We start from the raw sequence: 22647 nt of genomic DNA, 5'->3' as shown, positions 1-22647 counted from the left end.
GTCCTCTGCCAGGTCTCAGACCTCCTTTATCTGTCTCCAGGAAGTGAAGCTCATTATGTTTCCCCTGGACCATGCAAAGCAGAATAATAATCTTGTTTTTGTAAAGTATGTTTTGTGTCACGTTAACATGACTTAACTTCTGGGGTGGTTGAAATCATACAAAGAATGTACAAACAAAAGACTTCCAGTTCCATTCAAATCTCTGAATGCACATAACCATGGCTATTGTAAAGAAATCAGAATTAATGAGTCACTGATCCTTACTGCAGAAGGATCTTGCTGAGGATGATACTTACTGCTTTTTTATCACAGTTTGTTGTTAAAGGAAATGGTCTGCTCAAGACCAGAGCATTTAAAGCACTTGAGTCAGCAGCTGATAACCCAGCACACAAGAGAGTTTGTCTCACTTGCTTGGGGACTCAAAACTTTACTGAATGGGTTTGTTTCTCTGTGCCATATGTGGCTCAAATATGTGTGGTTTTCCTGTGTCTGAGGCAGTTGGGGAATTTGGGCAATTTATAGCATTAGGTTAATTTCTGTATTTTACAAGGTAGGTTGGTGTAGTATAAGGCCAGAAGTAAACCAAAGAGTTATCATTAATTTAGGTGCAACAGGGAGCAGGGTTGGTGATGGGGTCTCAATCAGGGCTCTGGACTCAAAGCCCTGCTGGCTCCAGCCAAGCACTCCAGGCTCATCAATGCCAAAACTGTTTTCTCTCCCAGTCATTGTCATGTAGCTGGGTCTGGAAACAACAAATGAGACAGAGATTAGCTGACAGTGTGGATTAGAATTCTTAGGGTTAGGGATCTGGAGGAAAAGTGTTGTTGACCTTAGTTAATAGATGACCATTTTTTGGCCCATGACAATGGGGTTACCTGCTTGGTTGCTAATTGCTTTTAGATCTTGTGTCTTGGGGCTCAAAGGTATCAGTTGAGTGTGGTGCTAGTTTTGTGTGCTCTGTACATCTCACTATATCATTTGTTATATGACTGACTGGGACAAAATAAGGCACAAAGCAGTGGGAATAGTGTTTTCATCTGCTCCAAGGCCAGAACTCAGTAAGATGGGACCACACAGGGATTAACATTATGGTCAGTGTTCAGGATTATATTTGGAGGTGCTGAAGCTTCGTTACTGGCTCTTGGAGGCTCCCTCTTTATACTGAGAAATGTGACTCCTGGATGTGAGTGCATCCCCAGGGGGGTGCCTGGTGTGGAGGAGCCTGTTTCATGCAGCTGAGCTCCTGCCTTTGAGTGCACATCAAGCCCACCAGCTGCGTTCCACTTTCAAGATTGCAGTGGACCAGAACTCCATGCAGCATTTGAAGACACAAATGACCAAGAAAATGGTACAGTGACATTTTCCAATCTCCGTGCTTTCCCTAGTTATCCTTAAAATGGCATTCAGCTGTTGAACACTGACCTGCAAGGTCCCTCCCTTGGCAGAAGTGCCTCTCATAAATGGTAAACGTTAGTCTATAATTAGGGAGTCTGTAATCCATGGATTAGTGGCTCCGTGCTCTAAAGTCTCCATCTGTTGTACACACTGAAATCATTATATCTCTAGTCTCAGTCCTGTTTCAGTCTTCTAAAATGGTTTTCACAGGATTTTCTTTGTTGTGTAAAGCAGCTTGTTCATGGCTGGCGCTTGCTGTCCAGGCGCTGGAGCAGATGTAGCACAATGGCCTCTTGTCAGTTTAGCACAAGCTATGGGATGCATCTCTGCCCAAGCAGAAACAGGGCTTTGAAATGTATATGTTGGTCATGTGCAGACTTAGCCCCCCTCAACACAGAGCAGGGGGCGCATTGCTGGTTTTTAGGGCTTTTACAAGATCTCAAACAATGGAAAACTGTTGCCATCCAAAGGGGCCACAGAGACAGCCCAGAGACCTTCCAATGCATAGTGAGACTTCAGTCTAGCCATGAACATATCTGAACTCTGTCATGGTAAATAACTAAATCTAGATCCAAATTTCTGTATTTTGGACCCACTTAATGTGTTTCAGTCTTCTAAGAGCACTTTAAAGATATGAACATCAGTTCTTGGGGACTGGATCTTGGGATCTCCGGCCCCGCCCTCAGCTCCGGCCCCGCCCCAACATCGACCCCGCCTCCGGCCCCGCCTCAGCCGCGGTCCCGCCCCAACGCCTCAGTGCCGACCCCGCCTCCGGCCCCACCTCTCTCCCGGCCCCGCCTCAGCCGCGGCCCCGCCCCGCGCAGTCCCGGCGGCAGCCCGCCGCTCTCCGTTCGGTGCCGGTTTGTGCCGGCAGTGAGTTCGCTCACCCGGGCCGCTCTCCGTTCGGTGTCGGTTTCCGCCGGCAGTGAGTTCGTTCACCCGGGCCGCTCTCCGTTCGGTGCCGGTTTGTGCCGGCAGTGAGTTCGCTCACCCGGGCCGCTCTCCGTTCGGTGCCGGTTTCCGCCCCGGCCCGGCACACGGCAGCAGGGCCGTTCACCCCGGGCCCCGCTCGCTCTGCCATCGGTGTGCTCCCAGCCCCGGCTGTGTCCCAGCCCCAGCCCCAGCTCAGCCTGAATGTGATCCCTCTGAACAGGCTCCAGCTGTGCTGAGTATCTCCGTGAATGGAAAGTGTTGGTTGGTTTTTTTTTAAAAATGCTGCTGTTTTATTTTTTATACAAACTAAAACACCAGAGGTCATTGAATCCTATATTAAATACATAAATTAAAAAATAACCATTCATAAAACTTTACATACAATAAGGATTCTCTCCTACACGTTAATACATATAGTACAGGTACATGTCCAGTGTTTATCAAAGGGTCATTCTGCCAAGTAATTTACAGTTTTGTTCTGGAAGAGACACCAAAAAAATCTGGAACAAAAAGTATATATAAAACCACAGAGGTGCTGATGTGAGAGAGGGCAGGGGAAGAGAAAACCCTTTGGATCACCGCAGCTGTGTGTTTGTTCTCATGTCAGGAGAGCCTGGCCTGGGCAGTCCTCTCGGGCTGCCACAGAACTGAAAGCTTTGGGTGTCAGAGGATGTTTCCCACGGAGATAATGGCAGGTGGCTGGAAGATTAACAACACCCAAAAACAATTCTCCATTGTCCTCCAGGCGCATCAGTAAGAGAGGATGCACCTGTGAGCCAGGCTGGTAACCTGCAAATACCATCTCCTTACTGCAACCCCAACTGCCTACGTTCATCTCACGTAACCAGGCCCTCATCTGAAGTGCTTAAATTCAAAAAATAGTCTTCAAAGTCTCTTAACTTGGTCAGTGGGGGAAAAAAAGCAAGTCAAATTGTGGTCAAGCTGATTTGTACTACCTTCTGTGGCTCATCTCCTGCTTTGGCAGGATGGATAGCCTGGAGTGCTGCTGCTCCTGAACAGCCTTGAAGGGATGCACGGGAGGGATCCAGGGCTGCATTGCCGTCCTCAAAGGCTGCAGTAAATTGATTTTTATTTTTCTTGTTGCTTTTGGGGAGGGGAGGTTGGCTGAGGATTCTCAATCCTTTGTGTCAATGAACATCAGGAACAGCAGAAAGCCCAGGATTAACAGTCCAAGGAGAGAGAAGGGTCCAGAAAAAAAGAATAAGAAAATTAGCTGCCCATGAGAAGTGAAACTAAATCTGGAGGAATGTACCAGCTGTGGCAGCTAAACAATCTTGATTCAGTTCCCCATGCCTAGACTGAAGTATACTTTCGTAAGCTACAGCAATAATTTCTATATACAATAGGGAATTGGTAAGTATATGCATATATATGTATATATATGTACATATACATATAGATACATGTGTGTATATGTATACACACAGACATGAAACTCCTTTTGATCTAGCTGATAGCAGAAAGTTCGTATTAACGCACATCAGCATGTGTGTTTTAGGCATGGCATGTGTTAATTTTGCAAGGAGAGTAAAGCAGCGGAGGTTCAGCTCCCTGGAGGGAGGAACAGTCTCTGAAGTTTGCAGACCCAGGTCTGCTGCAGTCAGACTAGCAGCCCCCATCCCACCCTGAACCTTTGGGAGTGCAATACCTGCATGCAGGTGTATACACACAGCAGTAAGGAGGGCAAATTAGACCAAAAAAAAACATTAAATAAGATAACATGACTTAGGAAGTCTAAATAATGAAGCCTGCCACAAGACCAGTTAAGTATGTTGTGAAAGTGTGTATTTCTAACTGTGCCATAAACCTTCTGTACGATTGCCAGAAATAAATGTTTCTAGGGGTTTTTTTTAAACCAAACCAGTGGTGGAAGCTATTGCACCATCACTGAAACCAAGAGCTGCTAATCCTTCTGCAAGAAGCACTCAAGTGCTTTAATTGCCAGCCCTAACACCGAGGAAAGCCACCTGAAGGTGTGCAATTACCTGATGCCAACAGAGGAGAAAAAAGTGAGGTGGGAAGAAGGAACAAGCAGAGAGAAAGCTCCCTCTGCAGCTAACCAGCTGCTGTTAGCTGCTCAGTGATCTCCAGCTGTCACAGGAGTGGGACCACTCTTCCAGGGCTTCAGGACTGAACTGCTAGCTCATGGAAAGCACATGTACATTTGAGCCAACCTTATCCACAGAGTCTTCTGCTAGGGAAAAGGAATTTGAACAAAAAGCACACAATGTGCCTGCAATCATGTAACATATCTACCTACAAGCACATTTCTTTAAAAAATTAACCAGCAAGCATACAGCTTGGTGCCAGAACTCAGTAAACCCGTTGGCTGAACCAGAGTGTTTCAACAAGATGTGGTCATTCTATAATTTAAATTAATTTTAAGGAGTAGGAAAAAAAATCACTTGCTAATAACTTCTAATTTTCCATGGAATATTTAACACTATCTCCTGGCACTCCAGAAATAAGGATGTTAGCAGTCTTTGTGGAGAAACTGAGCCCAGAATTGCAATGCAGTTAGTGAAATAGATATTACTGATTAAAAGCCATTCTGGCCAAAAAAAAAAAAAAGTATCTGTGAGGGGCAGGCATCCTTGATACAGTTCCTTGATAGAGGAACTTCCTCCCTCCTATGGCTAAGGAACTGCTTTTGATGTGCTGAGTTGCTCTGGCAAGTGACCTCACTGCTTTGTGCCTCAGCTGCTTAGTCTGTAAAAGCAAACAGGCAATCAAATGAGAAAATCTTCAAAAAACTCTTAGAAAGCTCTTTAAAAGCTTCTGATGTGCGTAAGATGTTGGTGCATGTGATCCCTGCTTTGAAGGTGTAATGCACAAGCTGGATTCTGGCCCTTAATTTTCTAGTTTCTAGTACAGAAATCAATTTCTTCCAGTTAAAATTAAGGTTCCATCGCAGAAGACAGAACCTGGCTACAGGAATCCCAGTCTGAACAGGCAGGACCCATTCCCCAGGAAATGCCACCAGAGGCACTGAGAAGTGTACTGTCAGCCCATCAGGGAGAAAGGGAGGCTGGGTGCAGCTGGCTGCACAGGACCTCCCAGTGACTGCTGTGGGCATTACGCTCCTCAGGGAGCACTCTTCTGAAAGATGCTGGGGAGCAGGGACTACATTTCTGACAAAGTGCTGGGTGCATGGACCTATGACCTCAGGGAGGCACCACAGCTGGGTTCCAGTGATCACAGAGGTAAGTAATGCTTTCAAATGAAAACTGCTTTTAGTTATCTTAACTGTGGAAAAAGCTAAACAGACTAGCAGTATTTCTTATTTGTAATAAGGTTGTGTTCACAATGTTTTCCCCATTTTTGGTCTATGTATCATTGATCAGGAAGTCAACTAACAAAGTCACTTGACAAGCTCAACCAAAACATTTTTCCAAGCTGGGACAAAACAGTTGGAAGCTGATGCTTTGTGAATCATGTCACATGGATAAGGGGATTAGCTTTCCTCCCTGCCCTGTCCTCCAACATTTCTTTTCTTTCTCAGAAGCAACTCTGCAGGTCTAATTCAGTGATCCTCAGTGGTTACTCTACAGTGAGACCAAGTATAGTCATTATTATCTCAATGGCAGTCTTTAAAGAGTATGAAAAGTATCTGATAATAGACAGGCTGTTCTTCATGGAGGGATGGTGAGGAGAGAGAAGGCTTCAACTCCACTGGAAACCCTCCTTATGCCATTCACCCTCTTCTTCCATTTCTTGGCCAAGGCAGGTGGTGCTGTGTAACAATCTCAAGCACAAAACATGGTGACCTGTCCTGCCCATCCTGCAGTAACGCAGACTGGGGCTTTTTCCCTTTCTTCCTTCCACATTGCAGCTGTCATTTGTTCCTGAGGTTAAAACCAAAGAGGGAGAGCAGGAGTCCCTGCAGCAAGAAAGCCACACACTTCAAATCGAGCACTTAGTTGTCAGCATCTCTTGAGTCTCTCCTACTCTGATCTGTTCATTTTTGATCCATTTGTCAGATGACAGGGTGTCATTTAAATGATTGCCCTGCACAGCAGGAATAGATTTTTCTATTGTAACTTTGGTTCCATGCCCAAGACACACTGACTTGATCAGCTGAAAGTGGTTCCTTCCCTTTAAGTTCTTCCTAGGTGATGTAGGTTGTCAGTTTATTTTTCTTCCCCTTTTGTAATTTCAACATACAGGATTTCATTAAATGCAGCATATATCATAGCTTTAGACAGGAATTGTCAGGTAACAAATTTTGAGTGATGGCTTTAAAATACAAGGTGGTTGCAGTCTTGGCTACAGGTTGTTCATTTTTATACTTTTGAAAATAGGTGTAAACAATATTCTCTTCATCGAGGGGTGGAAGCATTTGCCTTTATAAGGACTTATCTGTGTGGTCGGGCACTCTAAAAGTTAAAAAAAAAAAAAAAGAAGAACATCTTATCAGTATCAGATAAGGTATAAGTTTGTAAGTTCCTCTACCTACCTATCCCAGATTTGCCAAAATACAATCAATCTATCAATCAGGAAGCTGAAAAGGCTAGTAGTTATCAGTGTGAAACTGGTTTTGTCTGCATGAAAAGCACTTGTGAGAATTCTGTGTATTTTGATAAGCTTGTTCATTTAAACCCCACAAAGTTCAACCCTGTGGTGCACAGAAGTCCCCACAGGCATGTTCACATGAGTAGTATGCGTAAGTTTCAATGACTCTTGAACCAAAGCTGCCTACAATTCACCTGTAACAAGAGCCACGGCAGCAGGCAATATCCTTGGGGTGTCAGAGCTTTGGCTAATGCAGCACTGAGGCAAACAGAAACTGCTGCTGTTCTGAGAAAGCCTACCCCACCTATAGAAAATAACTTTGGTTCTCAGGTTTGAGACCAGGGAAAAAAGGGCATATTTTGTCTTTGTTATCTCAGCATTCAAGCCTACATAGTAAAACTCACTGGGTACAAAATCCACACAGACCACACTTCCTTATGTGATCACAAATAAGTGAATACATATGTTCACAAGCACAGAGAAAATGCAGGTAGGAAAATCCCATATAAACAGGAATTCGAGAGCTTCTGGATACTGTATCTGCTGCACATGGCTTCCTTTATTTGCACATTCTTGTCCTTGGTTATTTCAGTACAGCAGTGAGTCAAGTGTTCAGTCTGGGTGAGAAGGAAACCAGAAAGTATTTTCTGTGACCACACTGGAGGTTTCTGTCTCCTGGCTAGAAGATTGGTAAAGGATAAACTGCACTGAGGCATGAACAAAACCAAAGACTTTTCATCATCAAGTGGCTGCTAGGATGAGCTGGGCTTTTTGTTTGTTTTGTCAGGGATCTGTATGAAGTCCCTTATGATAAGGCTAAGACAGTTCACTTGCATCCACTGGAAGTAAAGCAATTTTGCAATATATATATATACATATAGTATATTATACATATGACAAAATATACAGCTCAATAGTTGTAAGAAGAAATACTGATGGCACACTCCCCATGCCATGCTCACCTTTGCTGAATTAAATCACCTGGGTAGGCAGGTGTTTTTTAATGCAAATGGGCAACACAAATCAATGTTAGTTATTCTCTCCAATTCCACGTATTCAAGCTTTGCAAAATATGACTTTGCTAAAATCCCTCTCCATCTTGCCAATACCATTCCCAAATTGCTCGTGTCTGGAGATTTCCCCTCAGGTACCGAGGGGAGAGGATCCCATAGAGGAAAATGCAGGGGTGAAGGCAGGGGATGAGGAGCTTACCATTACCTTGTTTTTGAGGAACTGCTACAAGACTTGATGCTTTGCACCTGTGGAGTGACTGGCCTTGGTAAAACACTCTACAGGTGTCATGCGTGCTGTGATGCTGGGCCTGCTGCAGCTGTCTTTACAGTTCAAGGGAGTTCACAGCAGTGCAGATCCTCTGGAAAAGCATTGAGTTTATATATCCCCCACACACACCTCACCCATAAGATTTTTCCACCTTCATAGTCAGTGTCAGTTCTCTAAACCACTGTATCTCCACCACTGTCATGACTCTTTTCCTCTGTCACTCAGCTCACCATAATCTGTCTTGTTGATTCCTACCTGATGTTCATAAAGCCAAATATGTAAAAGCAGGATGGGAAAGGCAAAAGAACCCTTCATCTCCTGAGTGGTCCTAGGAGTGTCACTATTGCCTAGCAGGCTTTATGGGGCTGTAACCCACATTTCAGCTCCTGCTGATGCTTCTCATCTTCTCTATGTGGAACTAGACCCCTGTGTGCTCCAGGGACCAGCCACTATGTAGCAACAGTGACTTCAATGAGTGAAACTCATCTTGGCATTGTAGTTAGAGCAGCATTCCTGGGCTCAACAAAGTGATCTCGAAGGTATTTACACCTGCTAAACCTTAGATGTTATGTAAAACAGGAGTAAAACCCACTGAAGGAGATTGGGCCAGAATGGGGGTGGAGGGTGGGGAGAGAAAGGGCGTAGGGAGGGAAGTGAATTGTTGACACAGTCCCTAAGGGATCCATGTGAATTCCCCTGCAATGACATCAGTCAATGGTACAGCTGGGACAGCTTCGTCAGCCCTACAGACAGCACAGAAATGTTTATGTTGTTTTGACTATTAGTCCTGTTCAATGAACATGAAAGCAAGGCGTGCATCAGCTCTGAAGAGCGAGAGCTGAACAGGACCCAGCAGCCCAAGGAGGCAGGATGACTCCACGTGAAAAACAGCAAACTTAGGAAAAATATGGAGTTCTGACCTTAAGCATCTCATTAGCTTTTCTGACCAGCCAATACCTGCCCTCAAACTAGGGCCAAAAGGACGTAAGTGTTATCAGCAAATGGTATTAGGAGATTGGTATTGGTAATACCAGGACGTATAAGCTTCTCACCAATTCTGCAGCTGTACTAGAAGAGGCAAATACTCACTAGAGAACCAGTACCATACCCACACTGGTGGAAAATGTAGGTGCAAACTGTAAATATATAAAACTCTGAACCTCTTATTGCCCAAGTTTTTCTCATATGCTGCACAAGGACATTATTTTAGTTATTATAGGAACAGAAAACGGACAACAGTACAGGCAAATGGAAAAAATTCATGCAGGCAGGTTCTCACAAATGTCACTACCAGTTCCTGCGATTTTTCAAGGTGCACCTTAAATCCAATAATTTTTTTTATTTGGAATCTCTCTCTAGTTGACTGCTTGTTCTAGACTCATGATTCTGTGGTACAGCAAAAGACACAGTCTTATAAAGTTATTTGCTACTACTGTGTGCTGTGAAAATTCTGGCTTCTTAAAATTATTCTGTTTGGTCACTTCAGAAGAGTTTCTGATTTTTTTTCTTCATTATGAACACGGAAGAAACTGTGAAGTCAAACTTTCACCAGTCAGAGCCACCTAAAACATCTCACAGTCATACCATGCTGTACCATGGTTCTCAAAAATCCTGCAGTAAGAACACAAGTATGCAGTCATAACTTAATGTGTTTCATAATCACTGGATCAAGGCAGTATGTTTTAAACAGAAGCAACTTGAAGAAACATGATAATGATACTGGCTCTTGTTCACAAGAGCTGTGATCACTATCTGTCCACATTTCTCCTAATTCGTCTCTATCGGTTGTTCCCTGTTTAAGCCAACCTCCATGTGTATTGATGCCTCAGCCCATGGAAACATTTATTTTGAGGTCTGGTCAAACAAGGACACAGTGGATTCCAGTTGATGTGGATACTTCTGAGAGTTGTCTCTGCATCAGCACAAAACTGCAAATGAAAGCTCTGACCTAGTTGAAATGAAACACAAAGTAGAGGCTTTTCCTTAAAGGGAAAAGGAAAACCCACCAAACTGGACCCATGCCACTTAATTATAATCAACACCTTGAATTGTATCTGGAAACAAAGAATGAGCTGGTACAAATGGTGGAAGGGCATGGCAGAACATCTTTCACATAACTGCACCTCAGCTTGTCTCAAGTGGAGAGCAAAGCAATTATTCATTGACACAGCTGAAGCCAGAGCCAAGAGAGACAGAGAAATTTAACAGTATGGGTCTGTCCTCAAATCAAAAAATTATACTGTCATCACCTGTTCTTGAAACTTTAACATTATGTTTTATGTTAACACATACATTAAACATTATTTTTTATGTTAATGTTATACATATGTTAATGTTGTACACTATGTTCTACTTTTGTTATCCTGGATCAAAAGAAATATTGTCCTAGCCCAGCATCCTTGTTCTGGAAGTGGCTAGCCACAGAGAAAAATGGGACCATTATAATTCTGATTTATTTCCCCATCTTCACATCACCTTTTGCATTCTGAACTTTCAGCTGCTGAGTATACTGTGACAGCCAGAAAAATCCTTCAATTTCTCTCTCTCTCCCTTCTTGTCTCTCAGCAGCTGATCATTCTTCCTTGTCCTTCTTTGTATTTTTTCTGCTGCTGGACAAAGAGCCCTACCTGTTTTAAAATCCTGATCTCCTTCCTGAGTGTTAGTTCAGAGTGTGTTTACATTTGAGGTTATTTTAACTGTTTTCCACCTGTATCCCTTTGTAAACATCAACATTAATTTTCCCCTGCAATTCCCTTAGCTTTTTAATACTGTGAAATTCCTTGTTAGTTTTTATTTTTACAATTATGAATAGCACTATATCACCAGCAACTCAGCAGTACAACAACCCCCTACTGTGAACTATTACAAATTGACAACAACCTGCTGCATTCGTGAGTCCAAACATCCACAAGAGCACACAAGGATGTGATCCTCCGGTCTGTGCAAGAAGTGCTAGCTTTGACAAAATAAATAAAAGTCTTACCTTTCCAAGAGGCACATTGACATCAAGGCCAAAGAATAAAGGCAAGAGAGAAGAACAAGAACAGAAATAGAAACTGTAGAAGAAAAATAAGACTGTGTAAAAATGAAAGGTAATGGCACTGTAAGCATCAGAATTATTTTTGCACTCTGCAGAACAGTTAGAGTATTTATTCATTCAGAAAACACTGTTATTTCCCTTGTTACTTCTGTAAGTACCACACCACCTCCCATGCTTCGAAAACAGATCCAGATAATTTTGGTGATGGATTACAACTGGCACCACATTGAAAGCCTGAGGTGTAGCTGTCACATCATGATACCCCATGGGTTGACAAGTCATAAAGCTGGATAACAAAAATAGCACACATGGTATTTTTAAGCGTGTTAAAAGATAGTGGCTGCAATCCATACCAGAAACAGCCTGGACATATAAATACATAAATATAAATATATAAATATATATATGTACACATGTATGTTTATAGGTACCTACACACACACCCATTCCAAACACCCACCATTATATGTTTAATAATGTAATGTAGTATTTTAAGATTAAAGTCTGTATCTACTGACACAAACTGAAAAGAAGGGACAGTGGACCACCACCAACAGGTGCAGCTGACTGAGCAGAACAGAAATGTCATGTAGTTCAAGAGAACTGGATGATTACTTCAAAACAAAGTTAATCAGTGTGCTTCAAAGGATAACAGAACCAACCTTTTCCTCCAGATCCTTTATCTGTCTCTTTTGGATGTCAGTTTTATCTTCTAAATCTCGGATCCTCTGGAAATCAGAAAAGAAAGCATATACATTAAATTCTCAGTAAATCTATCCCACTGAACAAGTAGCTTAATGTTCCATGGGCCAAAAGCCTAGAAATCAACAAATCCACTCCTGTGGCAGGGACAATCTTGTGTCATACTGTGACTCCATCCACTCATCCTGCCAAACCACAGCTTTACCATGTGTGCAACTGCTCAAAATATCATCCTGCATATATGTAACTGGATCCTTAAATGCTGGAAATTAGTATCAATGATGGATCTGGTTTTGCATTATCTATTTATTAATACTGTGTTTAACAGACAACAGTGTAAGATCATGGTTACAATCTTTAGAATTCACACATGATTCATTAAGATTTGTCACAGTTTGATGTGTCGAAAGAGGATTAAAGTGGTATTATTAGATCCAAAATGATAAATGTATACAATATTATGAACATATTGATTCTCTGGTGAGTAACATATATGTAACTTATACACAAGGTGTGTATTTTTAGCAGAGTTAGATACTTAAAAAAAATTATGTAGCATGACTTAAACTTTTACCTGCTTGGGAGGAGAGATCCCCCAGAACAGAACTTCTAAGCACAAGAAATGAGGCCTTGAATCTCAGTATCTTTTTTTTTTTTTTTTTAAATTAAGTCAGGTCATAAGACAGCTGTCCAACAAATAGCAGAAACCCAAAGAGGCAAAGCAGGAAACACCTGATCACCTGGGAACAGGTGATCTGTGAATGTCTTCCTCAGTGTCTGGACATGAGATTACTAACTTATGGCAGCATTCAAATTCTGTGGAAGCACAAAATCACAGAATGGGTCAGGTTGGAAGGGACCACAGCAGTTCACCTGGTCCCACCTCCCTGCTCAAGCAGTGTCATCCTACAGCACATGGCACAGGATTGCATCCAGATGGCAGTGGAATATCTCCAGGGAGGGAGACTACACATCCTCCCTGGGTAATCTGTTCAGTGCTTGGTTACTCGCACAATGAATAAATTCTTTTTCATTTTCAGGTGGAACATCTCCTACAGCAGTTCTGCCCACAGCCTCCTGTCCTATTGTTTGGCTATCTCCTCCTTCCTTTGCCTCTCAGCCACTTCCAACTGAGGCTGGCTCAGTCATTCTGAGAAGCCAAACGAGCTTACCAAGTGTCCCTCGGGGCAGTGTCCCTCGGGGCAGCTAGCATGTTTAAAATCAAGAAGCTTCTTATGCGCAAAGGCCTGGGAACAAAAGGTAAGGATGGACCCAGTCTCAAGTGCCCAGCTCAGGATCTCAGGATCACACAAGACTGTGAGGATCACTCAGACTTCCTGTGAACCAAATCCCCCTAACCACTGGGGATGTGCTTCTTCTCTTACTCCCCTAAACGTCTGAGTCAGATCTGTTTCATGGTGCAGCTTTCATGTTATTCCATGTGCTGTGACAGTTTGCAATTTTACTCTGGGACATCACAGCTTGCAGAGCAGCAAACATCAGTCTTCTAAGGTGAAATGCAGTACCTTATCTCAGCAGTGAAAAATCCAAATGCCCACTTGGAAGGGACAAGTAGTATCTGGAAAAACAGACAGCTCTCCTGTGCCATCAGCATTTACTCCGTTTCTCTTGTGCCCAGTCCAGTAACTAGGGATGACCATTTTTATTACAAAGCTATCACTGTGCAGACAGAATTCTGGATGAAAACTTTAGGCTAGAATTTGAAAACTCAAAATATGCCAAAACAATCTTGCACAAGCTAGTATTATGTGTGCTTGCATGCACAGGAAAGACAAAGTATGAGACAATTCAAAAAGCTGGATGCCAGGCTCCCTTATGGCCTGCAGCTTGCCTAGATTCGAGCTCAGACTGTGTTCTTACACAGAAAGGCTGAGTAGATACCACACGTGTGTGATTTCTTCTTCTTACTTACCTGATGAGCCTGCTGGAGCAGCTCCATCCTCTCCTGAAGAATCTGGCAATCATATTCTCTGCTTTTCCTCAGCATCTGACGTCTTAGCTTTTCTACTGCTGTCCTCAGCTCTTCCTGCTGTTTTTCAGTGAGTAGTTCCCCAAACTTTATTACTGTTTCTTGCTGCAAAGCATTGTACAAGGTGGCTTCAAGCTCCTGGATCCTCTGGTTGATGCAATACCAAAAGTCAGTTAGAGATGAAACATGGTTTAAACCACATTGGAAGCTGGGGGATTGGTGGCAGATTCAGACCCCTGCATGAGAGGCAGTCCCTGTGCTCAAGTGTGCAAAAATGTGAAAAACTGAACTCAGAAAATGGTTCTATGTTCTGAAAAAAGGACAGGAACTTTTAAAGTATTTTAATATTAACTTTCACTGAAATCCTTCATTTCTACTCTTTTTTATGGAGTTAGAGTTGGATGGAATGTTCGTATCTGAAGTGTAAATTATTTCACCAATTCTAAAATTTCCACCTATTGCACTAAAAAACTCCAGCTGGACAAGCCAATATTCATGAACAATATCTGCCTTAAACTGACAAGAGTTTCAGACTTCAGGAGATGTGCCTTTTTATGACATGAAAAGGTGAGCTATTGTGTTGAAGCTGTGCAGATTGCATGCTAGTACATCAGAAGAATGAGAAATTTTTAAAAACCCAATATTAACAAAAAAGCAAAAATTTCTCCTCCTGATTCAACAAACGTCTGTGTGCTGTTGCACAGTTGGCCAGTATGTGCACATGCTGCAGAATTTCCTTTGTACATACCATGTACGCTTGGTCAAGAGCTTGCTTTCTGTAGTCTAATTCTTCCTCCAAATAACCTTTTATTTTGCAGAATTGCTCCTACAATGAAGGATCACAAATTAGTTACTCCAAATACTTTAGGAAGTTTTATCAAATCATTTACAGATATCTAATTCAGCAGGACGAGGAGACTGGTTCTCAACTGATACTCAGCAGAGTTATTAATATCTGACTCAGGCAGAAAAGAAGGAAGGGCAAACAGCTGTAGATTGATCTTGTGGGTGAAAATGTCTGATGTACATGGAACTAAATCCATCCTCTCTGTTAGTTTCAGTGGTATTGCTTGGTGTTTCAGTAGTGATTTTTCTAAAGATACTTCCTCTGGCATCAGGAATTACTCTTTTTCTGCCTTCTCTTATTTTTGAAGAGGTGCAGAAGTGGACTGAACTAAACAGGAACTAACTACACATTCACATTCCTTGGGGGCAGCTGCTGTGCTTTATCTTATCAGTCCACCTTAAGCTGAACAGACTTAGGTACAGACATACCACAGGAACAAAACACATGCCACTACAGCTGTCTAATTCTTGTAGTTATGTTTGTTCATCTCGTAGGCTACTGCCATTAACTAGAATAAGAACAGGATAAGATTACTTAGTGTGTAATGAAAGCCAACAGTGTTATTATTCAGGTCAACAATTTCTCACATGCTGGTCCTGAATAAAATGCAATACAAGAGCTGATGTTTAGGCTGTGAATCTTATGAGACATATAATGCATGTATCTCTGAAAATTATTGAGAAACCTTTGAACCCTCTGTACTTGTTAATAAACAGTCATCCTGACAGAAAGAGAGAGGAATTTTTTAAACTTGTACTATTTCTACTACTGTTATTCTGCATGTGAACTGGACCAGGAACAATTTTATGGATTCTCTAATAATCAGAGAAATGCTGCATAGTTCATTTGTCAATACACTTTCCTAGTTATTTTTTTGGCACATCAAGTAAGTGTGACACAATCAGTGTCCCTAAAACATGTAATAAGGAAAGTTTTCTTACCATATCACTTTCCAGTTCCATCATCTTCTGATGCAGAGCAGCTTCAGCTCCCTCAATCTGCTGGATCCACTGGAGAGAACAGAATGAGACCTGAAACTTGCTGCTGTGTTTTCTAGCACACAAGCAGTGGCAAGTGGGATATGTACAGCATCTTGTTAGTCAGTTTTTAGCAGCCTATTGCTGCTGGGCTCATTCTGAGGCTGTTTGTGACAGAGGCCATGATGTCTGCAGGTAGCATTTGGCAGGGAAGCAAGCAAGAGGATTACCACTGCTGGGTCACCAGAGGATGGAAAAGCACACACCCTTGGATGGACAAGGAACCAGTCCATCCCATGGATAAAGGCCCACAATGGGGCTATAGCATCTCAAAAATAGCTTAGCTGGCTTTATGGCAGTTCTGTTTGAAGCGGAGGCATTGTTGTGCAGAGTCCTTGGAAGCTGTAATGTTGAAAAATCTGTATGCTGCATTTGAGCCTTAGAAAGCAATTTTAACCAACCTCCACTTTCTTCTTAATTTTTGAAACAAGAAATGTAGACACACACTTTCAGTGAAATCTTGGCATACAGAATTTTGGAAGCTTTAGAAATCTCAGGACTGTAAATCGCAAACTTTAACTAATTACAGCTCAATTTTCTGATGATTTCTCATTCAGTTTCCAATTGCAAGTTTTGTTTCATATTATTTTTGTATTTGTAGTTTCTTCTACTGCACAGCTTGGGCCAGCTCAGTTTGTTATTTTTGCTGCTTCAGCAAGGTGTTTGGGACTGTGCTGGCACAGTTCATCGGATTTGGGGAATACTCCCAACAGTAAACAGTTTAATGATATTATTGATGACAACAACAGGGCAGAAAATATGTTAGATGAGGCTTTAGATAACAAGAGAAGAGCAAGTACGTGATTTACCTTTTCTGCTAAGGACAATACCGTGGAAGCCTGAATTATGGCTACTTGTTCTTCATTCCTTAAGTTCTGTGAAGGGAAAGACAGGAAAGAGGAAAATTGGCAGCAGTTTCCTTCATGAACAAAGACAATCCAGCCTACAAACCAGGTCCACACTTTTCAGAGGATCCCTGTAGTACAGAGTATTCAGTTTCCATTGAAATATTCAGAGTCTGTTCACATATTAAGAAGACCACTGGTTTTGCCTTTCTACATGATATGGATTAATTGTGTCATTCATTCCATTACACCTTAAGAGAAATGTAAACTAAAATTAGACCCATTTGTTTGTCTTCATGCTAGTTTTACAAAACTGAATTTCCATTAAAGCTTTTGTAAAAATAGTGCTGATCTATATCAGCACATGAATAGACAATAATAATCCTTTGTTTTTATTTCTTATAAACTTTTTAAAGACATATCTAATGTTGGCCAGAGATACAGCATCTCTTTTACATGGGCAGCTATGCCCTCTTAGAAAGCCACACGGAATTTGGTATTTATGAAACTGTATGAAAGAATCCTAGTCCTGATGAAGAGTGGTTTATTCAGACTGCCAAACTCCTTCATGTGTTTTCCTGAGTGAATAGGGTGCAGTTGGGCCCAGTCCCAAATATTGGTGGTTTTTGGATATTCTTCCCAGTCTGCCAAACCATACGTCACAGACGCATAATTTAACAAGTATCTCTGAAAACAGTCATAACTACATAACACTTACTGCACTTTACAAAATGCCACTTGTAAAGACAAAATATCTCCCATTTCAACTTACCCCATTATCACCTAGGATGTCTAACTGCTTTATAAGGTCTGGGATGCTGACATCCTGCAAAGAGAGAATAAGGTAAAGCATGGCATCCACCTTTTGTCATGGCTGCAATATCCATCTATCCTATGAACCACATGGAAGCCAGCCATTTTGTTTAGCCTATGGAAATGCATCACACATTGATTTCAGTTGCCTTTGAAAGAGATTTTATCATTATGGAGAGAATTTTGAGTCTAATTGAACTGTGTCTGTCACCACACTCTTACATTAGACCGAATTTAAATACCTGAAGTCTAGTGGAGTTATTTGTAATGGATTATATGGGCAGCACCACCACTCCCTAGGGAGTAGCACTGTTTTATACAACTGACCTACCTTAACCCCTTCCTTCATGCAGTAGATCTGTAGAGCACTCACACCATCTGAGAATGGGTGAATCTGGAGATTAAATGGTGGGGACCGTCTCTCTCTTTCCTGCAAATTAATTGAAAATATGCTAGAGAATCTATTAGAATGAAGGAGATGCACATAGAGAATGCCATAGCTGCTGTTTATATCATTATTGGCTTGCAAAGCCAAGCTCTTCATTCTACAAGCCAAGAAAGAAACATGTAGACCTACTCTGAAAAAGTGAGCCAAGTGGGACAGGATCCTAAATCCAAGGTAACTGTTTTAACAGGAGATTATTTGATAAATCATGTCAATTTGCAAACTGGCTGTGGAAAGGCTGTCACCTAGCTAAGATTCAAATGATTTGCTTTATTAAGTGTTGAACAACTCTATATTGCTGTAAATACTCCCTTTAGAAACAGGTGTTTGACTTCAGACTATTGGGAGACTCAGATTACACATTTTCCTCATCCTGGTATGCTGTACATTCTAACATCTGTGGATGGGTATGGTGCTTACTATTTCCAGGCTATTAGAGCTGACATACTTCAGCTCACAATTAAAAATGCTGGGCCTGATTTGTAACTCTGTTTTATTGCTACAACACTTGCGTAAATCCTTGATTAAAGCTGGTGTCCAGTGCAAGTGCAGTCATTTAATTTTCCACCAGCTCCACTGTAAGAAGCCCATCCATCACCTCCAGCTCAAGGTTGCGGAACTCCAGCAGCTCGTTCTGGTCTCGCGCATCCTGCAGCTCCTGTTGCAGACGGTTGTTTTCCGCTTCCGTTTTCTCTATCTAACAGAAATATGTAAAATCATGACCTGTGTGACTGTTACAAGAACCATGAAGTATTAGGTGAGTAGTAGTTGAGGTAGCACAGGCTGTGCAAAATCTAAACCCTTAAGATGTCTCACGAGATCCAGATAACCCTTCAGAGCAAACATGCAAACCTTTGGAACCTACCTTGTCTAAAAGCTCTTGGTTCCTCTTAATAAAAAGCTGCTTATCTTCCACCCAGTGTGAGTCCTGTTGGATGAAGCAGTAGTATTACAGAATAATCAAATTCCAAAGGGCTGTGCACATTTATTGAAAATTGGAGCCACAATATTCAGACTTTAACATCCTACAGGGACAAGTTGTCTTTTACAGAACAACAACAACATTTTAAGTTTACCAAGATGTAGCAAGGCTTCTGAACTTGCCAGATCTGCCTGTTTACTGACTGGTGACATTACATCTCATGGAAGTTTATACTGAAATTGTGCTTGCTATTTTGTAAGCAGAGCGGGTAAGATACAAAACAGGGGAAAAACCACACAAGAATTACTTACCTGTCCTTTCTGAGCCAAAGTTTTCTCCAGATCTTCTATTTTGGCTTTATACCTCTGGACTTCAGCTTGAAGTTGCTCCTGAGCCTGTTGAAGTCAAGCACTACATTAAAGAGTAACAAAACCAGCAATGTGACTGGTATTAAAAGGAAACCAAAACCAGCAGAGCCTAGGTTCATGCTGTCAGTTCCACTGAGTGAGCAACCATTAGAAAGATTTATTACTTGATGTGATGTTTTGTGCCACCCCTTAGACTGGCACACAGATGACACAAGAGAACACAAGAGCAGTGGATCAGCCCCAACTCCCCACCCAAGCCTGCTGCACCATGGATTGCATCAGAGCAGCAAAACACAAGCTCAGGTATTTGGGGCACTCTGCTCCAAGACCCTCATAAGGGGCAATCCCTAAATTACAAAAAAAAAGTGCTTAGCAGATCAGAGTGGCAACAGGTAGTGGGAAGAGGCAAATTTAACTGCCAGGGGGTTCTTCAAGAGCTGACTCAACTAAATACTAAACAAACCAATACGATCTCACAGCTAACTGCTTTGAGCAAGAATTTGGGCTGGAGGTTCCTTCCTGCCTGAGGTTCCTTCCAGCCTGAATGAATTCTATAATTTTATTAGAGGGACAACATTTTTAGCCTTGGAAGGTTTACTGTAGGCTGCAGCACATTAAAATTAAAATGTAATTTGCATTTATCCATTAGAAACATTCAGATGTTCCTAAAGTTGGTGCAATGTGTGCCTTTGTGAAAACCCACAGGCCTTCATTTGCCTTTAAAACCCAACCCCCATGACACACAGACAAATGATGAGAAAACCCTTGTGATTCTGTGTCAGGCTGCAGAGTTGTCTGCTTTGGCATGCCTGCCTGACTGCAGAGTTTTCAGGTTCAGATGGAGGACAGCTTCCTGTAAACTGAGTGATTGTGTCCATTCGTAATGGTCACTCTCTTTCAAAACGTACTCACTAAATGAGTGAACAGACATTTCTCAGTGTTACGGATGCTGTATGTAGCACCATCCCATTGTATGTCCCTTTGAGGGGTTTCTTGTCCTGACAGCAATGAAATGCTGTTACTCAAACAAATACTGACCCTGGCTTCTCTTTCAGCATCTATGACCCCTCCTGTCTGCTCCTGCAGCAGTGCGTACGCTCTCTGCAGGGCCTGGTACTCCTTTGTCAGCTGTCGAAACCGCAGCTCTGACTCTTCTGCTGCTAAACCCTGAAGAATAAGAAGGGACATGTCTAAGCCATGGAGACCAAAGCACTGTCAAAGGAAAAAAGCAGCAGTGATTTGTTAAGAACAGTAGTTGCTTTACGGGTCTTGATCCGAATAGCGTTTTGGATCACAGTGAGCTTGCTGTGATCTGAAATTAAAAAAAATGGGGAGATTATACATCATTTATATCACAGTATCAGCTGAGTTGGAAGGGACCTAGAAGGATCACTGAGTTCAACTCCTGGCCCTGCAAAGCACCATCCCCAAGAGTCACTGAGATGTTGGTCTAAACACTTCTTGAACTCTGTCAAGCTTGGTGCTCCCCACTTCCCTGGGGAGACCACTCCAATGCCCAACCACGCTTTGGGCGAAGAACCTTTTTCTAATATCCAACCTAAACCTCCCCTGACACAACCTCAGGCCATTCCCTCGGGCCCTGCCACTGGTCACCACAAAGAAGAAATCTGTGTCTGTCCCTCCTCTTCCCCTCATGAGGAAGTTGTAGACTGCAATGAGGTCTCCCCTTAGTCTCTTCTCCAGGCTGAACAGACCAAGTGACCTCAGTTGCTCCTCCTACAGCTTCCCCTCAAAGCCCTTCACCAGCTTTGTTGTTCTCATTTGAACTCTCTCTAGCAATTAAATATTTTTCTGATATTGTGGCACCCAAAACTGCACACAATATTCAATGTGAGACCACTGCAGAGCAGAGCAGAGCAGGACAATAGGACAATCCCCTCCCTTGACAATGCTGGGTCTGATGCCCCCCAGGACATGGGTGGCCTCCCTGGCTGCCAGGGCACTGCTGACTCATATTCAACTTTCTTTCAACCTCTGGGTCCCTTTCCAAGCACTGCTTTCCAGCATCTCATTCCCCAGTCTGTCTGTACATCCAGGATTGCCCCATCCCAGGGGCAGAATCTGGCACTTTACCTGGTTGAACTTCATTTGGTTGGTGATGGCCCAGCCCTCTTGATTCATCGAGGTCTCTCTACAGGGCCTCCCTGCCTTCAATGGAGTCAACAGCTCCTGCCTATTTTGCATCATCTCAGAACTTGCTCAGTATCCCTTCCAGTCCTGTGTCCAAGTAATTTATGATGAAAGCATCATCTCAGAACTTGCTCAGTATCCCTTCCAGTTCTGTGTCCAAGTAATTTATGATGAAATTGGAGAGCACAGGGCTTAAGATGGAGCCCTGCAAAACCCCACTAGTGACAGGTCACCAGTATGATGTCATCCCATTCACTCTAACTCTTTGATATGTCTTTAAACTACAATAAATGTGATAGGTTTCCTTGAAAGAGGAGAGGAAAACCATCCCAAATTGCAGAGCAGTCATACCTATAGACTCTACGGCCTATATTGTGGAAGAAACTCTCAGCATTTTAGTATGAGTAACCAAAATAAAGGTCAAACTTAAAAAATAATTTATCATTCAGTATGCACTATAAAAACCTAAGTGTTCTTGAGAGCCTGACCACTTGTTTTCAAAGTCATCTCTTGAAAACCTGTAACTTGTCTATGGGAAGAGTCAGATCTTACCTCATCCAGATCATCATCTGGGGTTGCTGGTGTCCTGTCTGTTCTATATGAGGCCACAGAGGATGTTTCAGAGTCCATAGAATCATCATCATACCCAAAAACTGTATCCACCACATGTCTCTATAGAAGGAAAAGCATGATTTCTGAACCTTCATGTAAACTTGTAGCATGTGTTCTAGAGAGTAGCAGAGGGGGGAGTTGGTAGTTACTTAAAAGATGAGGTGTGAAAAGTGAACAGTGGGCTATCCCTGCAATTACCATCTTCACACAAGCTCAAAGGAAACCCACTGAAGATCAGGTCTTGTGCTGGTGAAGAGTAAGTTTGCTGAATAATTTTTCTGAGAGTCTGTCTCAGTCTAACTGGAAAACATAATGTGAGCAGCAACATGCCAGAGGAAAAGTCTATGCTCTTACAAAAAGGCAGGAGAATTTTTTCTTAACCAAGAAGCTCTTCATAAGGCATCTATCAACATGCCAAGTGTAGTGTAGTGTAGTGTGCAAAGGTTACATCACAAGGAGCTGGAAACACACAGAACAGGCAGCCCTCCTCCTTCCTGCACAGACACTGCTGATACTTTTCATGTCTAGGTGCTTTTGCTGATACGGCTGTTGGATCATGTGAGTGAAAGATATGCTAATACAAAACTAACGTGAAGGAGCTTTTATTGCATCTTTCCAGGACTACAGTAACTGGCACCCTTTATAAACAATTGCTCATGCTCCACAGTTTGGTTGTATGCCTGACACCTCGCTATTGCCAATTTCATAGCTGAATTAAATCAAATGAAAACTG

The 22647-nt window shown here is 42.3% G+C and overlaps 1 protein-coding gene across 1 annotated transcript in view; it reads right to left on the bottom strand.

Moving 5' to 3' along the window:
• Positions 1-6631: 6631 nt before the first annotated feature.
• Positions 6632-22647, bottom strand: part of JAKMIP2 (janus kinase and microtubule interacting protein 2) — a 38492-nt gene continuing 22476 nt past the window's right edge. The window contains exons 9-22 of the mRNA XM_041397623.1: positions 21855-21974; positions 20190-20318; positions 19095-19178; positions 18727-18789; positions 18460-18558; positions 17748-17846; positions 17376-17429; positions 16568-16633; positions 15663-15731; positions 14623-14700; positions 13818-14021; positions 11845-11910; positions 11126-11198; positions 6632-6725 (exon numbers count right to left, since the gene is read on the bottom strand). Of these exons, the coding sequence (XP_041253557.1) occupies positions 11148-11198; positions 11845-11910; positions 13818-14021; positions 14623-14700; positions 15663-15731; positions 16568-16633; positions 17376-17429; positions 17748-17846; positions 18460-18558; positions 18727-18789; positions 19095-19178; positions 20190-20318; positions 21855-21974 (1182 nt within the window). The 3' untranslated portion in view covers positions 6632-6725; positions 11126-11147. The remainder of the gene's footprint in view (positions 6726-11125; positions 11199-11844; positions 11911-13817; positions 14022-14622; positions 14701-15662; positions 15732-16567; positions 16634-17375; positions 17430-17747; positions 17847-18459; positions 18559-18726; positions 18790-19094; positions 19179-20189; positions 20319-21854; positions 21975-22647) is intronic.

Source organism: Onychostruthus taczanowskii, unplaced genomic scaffold (genome assembly GCF_017590055.1).
Source record: "Onychostruthus taczanowskii isolate IOZ18803 unplaced genomic scaffold, ASM1759005v1 scaffold14, whole genome shotgun sequence".
NCBI classification, from domain to species: Eukaryota; Metazoa; Chordata; class Aves; order Passeriformes; family Passeridae; genus Onychostruthus; species Onychostruthus taczanowskii.
Note: the sequence above shows the minus strand (reverse complement) of the source record. Positions and strands in the feature narration are given on the sequence as shown.